The sequence below is a fragment of the Arabidopsis lyrata genome, assembly GCF_000004255.2.
Source record: "Arabidopsis lyrata subsp. lyrata unplaced genomic scaffold ARALYscaffold_7, whole genome shotgun sequence".
NCBI lineage: Eukaryota > Viridiplantae > Streptophyta > Magnoliopsida > Brassicales > Brassicaceae > Arabidopsis > Arabidopsis lyrata.
The window spans coordinates 2,009,691-2,021,307 of record NW_003302549.1 but is presented as its reverse complement, the minus strand read 5'-3'; the positions used below and the strand labels follow the sequence as shown (position 1 = coordinate 2,021,307).

At 32.3% G+C, this 11,617-nt stretch overlaps 3 protein-coding genes across 3 annotated transcripts; 2 read left to right on the top strand and 1 right to left on the bottom strand.

The window, feature by feature from the left end:
• Positions 1 to 1,065: 1,065 nt before the first annotated feature.
• LOC9305117 lies at positions 1,066 to 3,775 on the bottom strand. The gene is made up of 6 exons (XM_021019360.1): positions 3,506 to 3,775; positions 2,637 to 3,158; positions 2,451 to 2,536; positions 2,048 to 2,358; positions 1,876 to 1,947; positions 1,066 to 1,567 (listed from the first exon to the last, which is right to left on the bottom strand). Exons 1-6 carry the CDS (start codon positions 3,666 to 3,668, stop codon positions 1,231 to 1,233), a joined length of 1,491 nt encoding a protein of 496 aa, XP_020875019.1. The 5' UTR covers positions 3,669 to 3,775; the 3' UTR covers positions 1,066 to 1,230.
• Positions 3,776 to 3,879: 104 nt separating this feature from the next.
• LOC9305116 (SEC1 family transport protein SLY1) lies at positions 3,880 to 4,463 on the top strand. Its single transcript, XM_002868999.2, has 2 exons — positions 3,880 to 4,059; positions 4,175 to 4,463. The coding sequence occupies exons 1-2, from the start codon at positions 4,029 to 4,031 to the stop codon at positions 4,402 to 4,404; spliced, it is 261 nt and encodes an 86-aa protein (XP_002869045.1). The 5' UTR covers positions 3,880 to 4,028; the 3' UTR covers positions 4,405 to 4,463.
• Positions 4,464 to 10,321: 5,858 nt separating this feature from the next.
• On the top strand, positions 10,322 to 11,486 carry LOC9303107 (auxin-responsive protein SAUR50). The gene has a single exon (XM_002868998.2). It carries the CDS (start codon positions 10,638 to 10,640, stop codon positions 10,950 to 10,952), a length of 315 nt encoding a protein of 104 aa, XP_002869044.1. The 5' UTR covers positions 10,322 to 10,637; the 3' UTR covers positions 10,953 to 11,486.
• The last annotated feature ends 131 nt before the right edge of the window (positions 11,487 to 11,617 follow it).

Below are 11,617 nucleotides of genomic sequence, written 5' to 3'. Positions count from 1 at the left end.
ATAAATAATCTTATGGTTAAGGAAAACTAATCTTTTTGTTATAACTAAGGGAAATTGTACTTTGCCTTTTCCCGTTTCCGAAAACGTTTCGCTTCCACGTTTCCGTTTCCGTTTCTATGTAACATAGGTCTTAATACAACACAAAAAATACTAACACAAACTAGTAGTATATATTAAGTTGTTTTCGTTTTCTTAATCATCAAACTTTATATATATATATATATATATATATATAGATGATGAAATGATTTTTTTTTTCGTCAGATGATGAAATGATTTATTTTTATTTTTTCAACAACTTTAAATTGATTAGTTCAAATGAGCCAACAATGAGAAATATTGTTTATATAGATAATATATATATATATATATATATATATATAGATGATGAAATGAATCAATGTTTGAAAAAGAGATATGATCGAACAAGTTTAAAAATGGGATGAAAACTTACATTTAAAAAAAAAAAAAAAAAAAAAGAGAAAGAAATCTTTCACACCGTTTTGGAAACCAATTGGATGATATTTCCGTCTATTCAACCATATAATTTGTTATGAACTTAATTTAGACATTTATATGGTCATTCTATTTATTTTAGGTTGATTTTTTCCCATTTTTATTGAATACTTCAGTTTATCTCAATTCCACTTTTATACTCCATTGACTAATGAGTCAAACCCATTATATTCCCGTAACTTTTTTGCCAACCATAACTTTGGTTTTGTAGAAAAATAACCATGAAACCATATAAAATATTCGGGTTTCCGGACCAGAAAGAATGTACGGTTATAGATCCAAAAAAATTCGTTATTAATAAAACAAAAGAAAAAAAACCACAAAACTTATAAAAACTAATATTATTTTGAACAATAATTTATGGTATATTAATCATTATTTGTTAGGCTAGAACAATTGGAAACATAGTGGCCAAAAATAATCGGTCAAAGGTGAATATTTTTTTGTATAATAACGAAATTAAAAGAGCTCGACTCAGTTTGTTACTTTTTTTTTTTTGGGGCAAAAGTTTATTACCTATACTATAGTATTTGTTTGAAAAGAGTATACTAATCAAAGAATTTTTTTATAGTATTTGTTTGAAAAGAGTACACTAATCACAAAGATATGTTTCTTTAAAAGTAAAACATCAAATATTAAGTTCGTATCCATACCAAAAAAAAAAAAAAAAATTAAGTTCGTATTACAAAAGGAATAAAAATCGAAAACAAATTCTCAGACGTTGTCGGATCTAGTAGCCTTGGGTCTATAAGACCTGTTAGGAGTATGCCGTGACTTTTCTCTTCGTTGGCCCGATGATGACCACTCTCGACTCTCAGAACGATAATCTCTCGACCTACGATCCTTGCTTCCTTCTCCATGTGCAGTTCGATAGTTGTGATTACTACCATTTTGGTCGTTGCTGGATCTTGAAGAGCTAATGGCCGCAGCAGCAGGAGTACTCTGCGTGGTCTGCTCGTACGGCAACGGCTTAATCCCTTGTAAATCAGGTTCCGGGGTGAATCCTACTGGTCTTTTCGACTCGTCCATTTTCCTAAACGTGATTGATATCCTGAAAGCAGAACCAAGGATAGCAAAAACAGTATGAACAAAACGAGATAAAACCAGAGTGTGAAAAACCGATAAATTGGGTTTCGATTGTTACAAACACCAATTTCTATACATGTTAGAAAAAGTTTCACATTTGTTTAAAATAAACCATTTTTCATTTTGGTACATAATATTTTGCAAAGTGTAACTGTAAACTCAAAACACCAAATCCTTTTGTGAAAAGAGAGAGTTATGGTTTCATTACCAAAAAAAGTACATACTAAACATAGAAATAAACGTTGACAAACAATCAAGGTCCTAACAAATTACCTCTTTGTGGGAACCGCAGGTACACAATGCTTAGCGACATCAGCTCCATTCCCCTTTAGCACTAGAACTGATCTGAAGGAAAAAAAGGTGAAAAAATCGTCGAAAAGTTAAGCAGCGGAAACTTCAGTAGAAAAAAACTCAGAGAGAGTATGCAAAACCTATAGTGCTTTACCCGACAGGAAGCGGCATAGAGTATGGACCGGAGAATTCACCAGGTCCTACGACTTTGAGATTTGATCCGAAGAGTATATTGCACTCACTAAGGAATGATACTGTGCAGAAAGGGCGGACGAAGTCATGGTTATCGATATGAGGAGGTATGCAATCGCCTTCATCATAGATATTGACGATACAACTATCTGGGATACAAGTTGGAGGAAGTACATGCCACCCAACCAACCTTTTGATTATTACTTTGAAAAGAGACGGTATTGGATCAACCGCTTCGCGTTGAAGGATTCCGGGTGGGTTTCCCGCTTTGTCCTACCAAAAAACAAACCAAAATAAAACTCGTTCCATATTCACTTGAGTTAATAAAATGTTAAAAAAACAAAGATGAGGAAAGAGTCACTTACTGGTGCATAGTTATAACAACATCCGAATTGGATAGTAACTCGTCCTTTGCCTCTCATCCACTTATGCGGAGCGGTAAAAGTACGGTCTAGATATCGAAAAAGAACCAAAGTCAAAATTAGATAAGTAACGGCACAGTTTTCAAATTCGCATTATGCAAAAAGCAATGAGGAAAACAGGAAACGAACCTCGCAATTCTCCTCTTTGACCCTTCTCTTGTAGTTCATAGACGAAATCAACAATCTTTTTCTGCTCCACCGCGCTAAAAACACCAGTATGCAACTCAAGTCCCTCGAGAATATTAACAGACCTCCCTCTAACTTTCTCAAAACAAGAAAACACTTTCATTTTCTTCACATTCATAAATCGATAACGCTCTCTTTCTTCCCTAGACAATTTACGCTTCTGGGGAGTCTTCATCGAGTCTCCAGCTAAAGAACTCACATCAACGCCCTGTGAACCTAATCCACTATCTTTTTGTTCTTCCTCCTCCAATCCATCTTCATCTCCCATATCAGCCCAAGAAATTCTTGGACTCGCCGCCTCAGAACCCCCAGCTTTCAAACTATCTAATGAGTGAGAATCACAAAACTTCCCGTCATAAATATTGTCCATCTTATTATCAAAATCTTCAGATTCCATGTTCTCCACCATTGAACCCGAAGCCGCTTTATCTTCTCCATTAACCTTCTCTATGTTAATGCAACGCTCTGTAATAATAAGGAAACACAATTACACATAAGGTAAGAACAAATACAAAAATCTACAAATAAGGTAAGAACAAATACAAAAATCTCAAGAAGATAGCTTGATTACATAGAATATTCTATAAGCAGTATCTCTAATCATCACAAATCTACGAATTAGTTCAGAAATTATGGTAAGTAATCAACTTTAATGATTAAATTAGATTCAATAGAACAATAACTAGAGAAAATTTTCGAAACAGAACACACAACGTTAGTAACCAAGAAAATTCTCCGTTTCTTCAATCGAATTATGGAAAAAGAACCAGAATTTTCCGGTTAAACAGAACAGAGAGGGAAAAAAATCAAACCTGGGTCTAGAGAACGGATTCGATCGGAGAGAACATGAACACAGTCGTTGCAGAGATCTCTAGATAAGAAAGGCAACCAAGTCGTAAGAAATTCAGAAGCAATCTTAAGTTCCGATGGCTGATACTTGCCGAGGAAAACATCTTCTTCGTAGTTTGGTTCCATTCTTCTAACACACAACCAAATCTCTCTGTTTCCGTATTTTAGTTTCAGTTTGTACGGATTGAACAACTTTTCTGAGTTCGTTTACTTTGCTCTATTGAGTCTTCTCATTGATGACGCCATCTAATGAAAATTTAGGTCGGATTGGTTATTAATATTTACTACTGCACAACACGCCGACAAAAGTTCTGGTCCGTGAAGCCCATGAATTAAAAAGCCCACGTAAGTTTCCTTTTAACCCGGAAAGAAAAATTGGATACCCGACCCGATCTATCTCTCCCGCCAGTGGGTTTATGATAGTGGAAACAGAGGAAGAACTTAGAATTCATCAGCTTTATCTAGTTCGTTAGATTTCAATCATCAATGGCTCTCAATCTCCGCCAAAAACAGACTGGTAATTTTTCTATCTTCAAGTCTATATAGTTTCTCTCTGTAGATGAATGTGGTGACAAAACCCTAGATTTTTGTTGTTAGTTGATTTTTTTTTTCTTTGATCGGTTTGATTTCAGAATGTTTAACTCGGATGTTGAATCCAAGCGGCAACGCGAGCAAAGAAGTTTCTTACAAGATATTGATCTACGACGAGTTCTGCAAGAACATTCTCGCTCCTTTGTTCCATGTCAAGGACCTTCTTAAGCAGAGAGTTACACTTCGTCTTCTCATCGATAAAGACCGAAAGGTTGATAAAGACCAAATCGATATTGATCTATCAGATTCTTTTCTATTTTTTCAGATTTGAAATTGTGGTAAACTATCTGTAGAACATGGCTATGAATAAAGCAAGCATAGTTGATCTGCTTTTGCCTGCTCACTTGCTAAACTCCTTGTCCCTGCTCACTTGATATGATATGAGTAAGAGTTTGCAAAGCATATATATTTCATTTAGGTTAGACAATGATCCACTTTCAAGATCACATAATTCAACTTTTTTCAACCTGAACTGTTTCAAGTGCAACTCTGGAGGCATACTTGCAATTTGCAAAGAAAAAGATCATGCTTCAAGAATGTCAAACTTGGATACCGGAATATGTTTTTGATTTTGAAAGAAGTTGTGTATATTCTCTTCTTCTCTGTTGGGGGACAAATTATTAAAACCAACTATCTATTGGTCGTCTTATCAATCAGTGGAAAAAACAAGCAGAGAGGATTAAATTCTTCCACCATGGTCACATTCACATCGACAGGTATTGCATCCTGTGTACTATATGTCATAAATCATTTCTCTCCTGTGGTCATTTTCATTCACAGAACATGAGTATCCACAAATATTAGGCATTTACAAACAAGAAACACCTAGAAATGACTTCTTTAGTCTCTCTAAATCTAGAAGAGAAAACACATACACTTCTCCTACAAATGGGGGAACTAGAATACAGATTGTGACACTGACAGTTATCAGAGAGTGGCTTCTTTGCTTTGCCAAAAACTCACATAAAAACTGCAAAGAGTAGTAATCAGTTTGAAAGACAGAAGACAATGCTTTACTCTGGTGGCCTTAGAACATGGTGGTGGGAGAGAAAAACTTCTCTCATCATAAGTTATCCAAAATCAAATTTTGTGGCTCTGATTTCATTGGAGGAATCTTTGTCAGCTTGTGGTGCTGAGTTGTTGTTGCCACATGGAATAGTCATATTTTTTGCAGACATGGATCCTACAGAGTTTAGGGGATATGAGCAACTCTTTTGTGACTCTCTCTTTAGTTCTACTTCTGTGGATTTATCAGACATTTTTAAAATCTTATTATCTTAAAGTTTATTTCTTGTATTGGTGGTTGAGGTATTATGCACATGTATATTATGTATATAAAAAATATTTTATCTTTTTAAAGCGGTCCCTTTTAGACTATGTACAATGGTTGATTTATTCAACACCTTCTTTTTTACCTTTTAACACTCCACATCATCTTCTCTCTCTTCCACCTAATAATTCAACATTCATTTCAATTTTAACTTTTACAGTAGTTTTGTTTAATAAAATTCAACACTCTACCCTACTCTTTTATTTTATATTATTTTCTTATTTTTGATTTTTGTTTTATGATTATATACCAATAACAATTGAAATAAAATAGTTAAGAGTTAATAATTTTTTAATTTTTCTTTTAAATTCTTAAAAAAATAATCAAAGTAAAATTAAAGAAGAAGAACATATAGATTTTCATTATGAATAGTGGGACTTGGATTGGATAATATTGTCCGAAGTGCAAATAGTAAACTCGGACTCGGATTGGATAGGATTGTGCGTTTAAAAGAGTAATTAGAAGTATTTTGGATGTTAAATGGATTATTGTTGGGATCAATTTCACAAAAAAATGATTTTTTTTTCTTTGTCCAAATCAAATGAAATAAGTCTCTATTTATAGAGTATAAAAAATAATGAATTTTGATATAAATAAAAATAAAAAAGTAATTTATTTACTATAAGATAATTTATCTTAAATATTTTGGTAGAAAGAAAAAACCAAAAATCTTTAACAGCCAATAAAACAATAGCAATTAGCAAATACATTAATTTATATTTTAATTCAAAAGTAATTTTTTTTACCAATTAAAAGGCGCCATGTATACATGTTAATATTCTCTTTTACAGATTCAACATGTTGAAAGAATTCAACACCAATTAATCCACATCAGCATTTTTCTTTTTTCAACAAACCATTGTAATGATTCAACAGTTTAATAAAAAAATTAAACACACCATTGTAAGTAGTCTTAGAGGTATTGTATTGGAAACTGAATTTGTAGGAATATTTTTGGAAAAAAACTCCCTTTCATAAAATCTTATTTCTGATATTTTATGCATTTTGTTTGTTATGAGCTGTCTTTTTGGTATTGGAATGGAAACTGAATTTCTATAAAAATTAAGGAAACTACGAGTTAATATTCTTTTATGCATTTTTGTCGTTAGGAGCTGTCCCTTTTATAGTTTTTAAATTGGAAATTGAATTTGTAAGGAAGTTGGGAAAAACTCTTTAAAAAAAATAATCTTAGTTCTAATATTCTTTTATGCATTTTGTCGTTAGGGGCTGTCCCTTTTAAGTTTTTGAAAATGGAAATTAAATACGTAGGGAAATTGGGGAAAAATACTCTTTCAAAATAAATCTTAATATTCGATATTTTTATGCTTTTTGTCGGTAAAGGAACTGTCTCTTTTGTATAATTTGGAGAAAATCTGAGGAAAAATCTTAATTTCTATAACTGAAAGCCTGATTGGTGACTATGCATGGCTTGTAAAGAAATACATCACATCATACCTACCTTGCAAAATCAACCTAGCTCTTTTGTACTATAGTGTAATTGTAAAGGTTTGAGTGTATTATTTTTGTTGTAGACATGTAATTGTCTAAGGTATCCAAAAATATGATATTAGTAGTTTCCAGAACATAAATTTCACTTTAATTAGTTTAGACAAGGCTCCAAGTTCAAGATCACACATAATTCAACTTTTCGGCATAACTGTTTCAATTGAAAATAAGTGTCAAGGTTAGGAATATAAAGACAAAATGATACTAATATGTTTATAATTTATCAAATAATAGCTAGAAATTCTAAACGCAATAAAAAATTTATACGAAAAAATAATTAAATAGTCATTTTTGTTTTTGTGAATGTCACCCACACAGTGTAAACTATACATGCATCTTGAACATACAAAAACATCACAAAAATATGTCTTAATTTAGATATCAGAAGTAAAAATTCACATATCATAGTTTCACAATATAGTTTAATAAACTTTTTTGTTTCAAATAAAACGAATATTACCCATATCAATACTCTATAGGAACATGGAGTCCCTATATTCGAATAGGTATATCAAAACAATAATTTGTGTGGAAAAGTTGGTTATAGTTATGAGGATGATGAATTTGGGGATGTGGGGTAATGAAGAGTGTGAGCTGAGGGATCATGTCTACAAGTTATAACCACAACAGAAGCGCCAATTCAGGACAGCCAAGTGTTGTTCCTTTCACTTCCACCTGATTCTCTCACTGTCTTTTGTCCCTACACACACCATCTCTTATTTTTGTTCTGTTTTCTTCAAATTCTCTTATTTATAAATACGACAAAATCCCACCATCTTCCACGTTTCGGGTTTTAGTTTTTACTTTTCTCCTCTCTTCCCTTTTCAAAAAACAGTGTCATTTTTATCGTTTTTCATATACTCTTTGAGAAGATACAAATTCAATTATATCCCCCGCCCCTATTAAATGTAATTAACGGTTGAAGCTAAACTCTTAATCTTTTTTTTCTTCTTTGTCGACCAAAAAATCTTCTTTCTTATTTCTTTCTATTTGTCGTTTAGATCTTGAAATCTTTAAAACAAAAAACAAATCTTAAAACGTTACTTTAATTAAAAATTAAATGTAAGCAAATTACTCTTATAACAATCTTGGCTTTTAGCTGGCATTTTCTTGATTATAGAACCCTAAGGATGTCACAGATGATGTTTTGATTGTTCATACCATACGTCATTCAGCGTGCTTTTTATTTTTTGGGCAAACGTCATTCAGATGCTTTAGATTTTTAAAATAGATGTTTTTCTTTTTCATAATCTGGTTCGAAACTCGACTACTCCGGAAATTATCAATCTCATTAGATACAAACAGACCATGTTAAATATACGACTAATACGAGTTGAATTGTTCATAACCAAGTCATGGCCGAACAGCAAATAAGCGTTTCATCAAGAGGGAATTCAATTGATGGGAGAACAAATTACGGCTTGTTTTAAGAGAATTACCACCAGATCACCATTGTTAGGTTCAAAATAGATGTTTGATTACAATTATATAACCAATGAAACTTCTTAGAAAATCTGAATTCACCTGATTAAATAAAATTATTGATTAGACAAAGGATAGTATTGTAGAAACAGCCAAAAAGTCCTTTTCAACCACACTTAAAAAATTTCTTTTTTGGCTATCAAGTTATACACGATATGGTGTTTTTTTTTTTTTTGCCAATACACGATATGGTGTTTCTACCACGGAAAATTTGCAATTAATTCGATTGGAATTATCACAAAGCCAAAGGTGAAAATCTTTGATGATGTTGATTGTTTCATCACTTTAAAATGATAGGCAAAAAGAGAAAAAGAAAAGAAAAATAAGAAGTTGAATATAAATGGAAAGAAGTACGTGGAACACAAGGCATCGGAGGAATGAAATGGGAACTTGCATGGATTTGATACTATCAATTAAACAAAAGATTAGGTTCCAACCTAAGCATTTGTTTTCATTTTCAAATTTTCACATGGGGACGATCTACTATACTGCTTAATTAGCTATATATTTTCCCATATATTTATTATAAACATATTTTTCATTGTAAAAATCAATACATATTATATATATGTACGAAATACTATTAGATCATTATACTTATAGTTAACAAATTAGTTAATTCATCAAATTGTCATGTGTTAATCTTCTGTACATGATATGAATGGTTTGTAAGTTATAACTCTTGGACTGAATTCTCAAATGATCCCAAAAATGTTTGTAGTTGCACAATTAACGTTCACTTTCTATCAAATTCAGATGATTTTCCGAATGACACTTATAAGCTATATTTTTGTCGGTGACTAACATAATTTTAAGTTCAGCTTGGTCAGTAGATATAAATTTCCTATGAACCTCGTAATAAACAGTATGTCCTCAATGAATTTGGTTAACCAATAAAATATAAACCACCAAACTGCAGTAATCATCATTAGTGTGTTATTTTGTACATCTTAATTTATAGATAAAAAAAAAAAAAAGAATGGGCATTAAAGTGATGGCAACTCTACTTGTAGCAAACGACATGTGATCTTGTAGTTGCAAGTACGTACTTTGGTTTACATATCTTTAATCTTTATATATACTTCGTCCGTAATCCTTTTGCAACGGACTCAATTTATGACAAACGGGTATATAAATCTATTAACGGCCATATGGTATTTGTAGTTATTTATTCATATATTAGTTGTAATAAAATTGGAAGTTTCAGTAGAGACAAATTCTGGCGAAGAGTTTGTAACAAGTGTAGAGAAAACAGACACTACTTGTATTATATTGTAGAGTTGTGTCTAAATAAAAACACAAAATAGAGAATGTAGGGTAATGTTTATAGTCCCTACCTTATTTATAAGACCCTCCAATTATATTTTGTATGCATTTTTCACATATTTTTTCCCTTTCCCTTATGCCTTGTCTCTAAAGCCGCTTTTTTGTCCTACATCCCACGACCCACATGATATTTGCTTTCACATTACATATAAAAAAATGGATTATTTGACGGATTAATGATATATATAGTGGTATATGAAAATTTGGGAGCAATGTTATAACTTTGAATAGACATGAGTTCAATTCTCTATTGATACAAGAAAAAGAATTGGACCATTTTGGTTACTCTAGGCCATTTATAAATAATATAACAATTTCGCCTTGTGAGAAAAAAAAAAAACAACCCTTGAAAATAGTTGAACGTTATATTTTATGTATTGTAACAGGAAAACTGGATAAATTTTGAAGAGATCATATAATATGATGTACAAATAAACAAGTGTTGAACATTGATGAGATTTAAATTAAATCTGATGTCTTATGATGTAATAATTATAATTTGATGTCTTATGTTACGTACTTACGCGGCTTTGATTTGATCACCAAGGAAACACTTCATGTGGTTCTGCATGAATTAGTCGTTGTCGTGTATATAATACACATAACCTAGTCACAAATCATCTAAAAAGTCATAAGTAAACCTAAAAAATCTATGTTAAAAATATGTATTATAAGATTTTTCTTATTAAATTTAATAAACACTTCCAATTTTCTCTCTCTCATTTTGTGCCCTTAAATACCCCTCCACATTCCTCCCCACCACCTTCACATCCACACCTTTCTTCAAACATACCAAACTCTCTCTCTCTTCCCTCTCTTCTCCTCTCTCTAGCCAAGTTAGATTTCAATAAGGTCAAATCATGGCGATAAAGAAGTCGAACAAAGCGGCCTTGTCTCAAGCAGCATCTCTAAAGCAAATCTTGAAGAGGTGCTCAAGTCTAGGAAAGAAGAATCAAGGTAATTGCTACTTCAACGACGTGCCAAAAGGTCACTTTCCGGTATACGTCGGTCAACACCGAAGTCGCTATGTGGTCCCAATCTCATGGCTAGATCATCCTGAGTTCCAGTCACTCCTCCAACTAGCCGAGGAAGAGTTTGGGTTCGAGCACGAGATGGGTCTCACTATACCTTGTGATGAAGTCATCTTTCGTTCTCTCATCTCAATGTTCAGATAAAACTCGATATCGAGGACTGCTCATTAGCTCAATTGGTCATTCTCTCGAGAAATATTCCCCTTTAAGGATGTAAGAGTTTGATCACATTGTCGTCACACTCCAGACTCGGGATCAAAGCCTCAAAGTTATTACCAAGAATCAAGAAATAAGGAATGTATGCAATTAATATATTATTTAGGGTTTTTTTCTTTGCTAAGAAGACGGGAGCAAATGGCGAGGATCGCGTTAAGCATCGACTCAAGATTTGTGGCTATATTAATATATCTAACAGCTTATTAATTAACCCCTCTTTTGGGAAATTTTTTTCCTTAAATATACTTTCTGTGTCTTCTTTTCTATATTTAATTCTCAAATATTTTGTATATTAGTTTGGGTACGTGGACGACTTTTCCCTCAAGTCAACGTTTATTGTTGACCGTTGGTTCTTGAGAGGAATAGCTAGTTTTTATTTGTATTGATTTTTGAATCAAGAATTTTCATTCTAAGCACTGTTGTTAATTATCTCTTCTATAAAACCTTCATAATTTGAACTTATTTTTACAAAAGAATGATTGATTCGATATCCAGTAGAAAGTATTAGTTAATTAAGAAGTTGATTCAACCACCCAAAAAAATTAGGTTTTTACTGCTAGGTTTTTTTTTTTTTTAATGTCTATACGCAAACA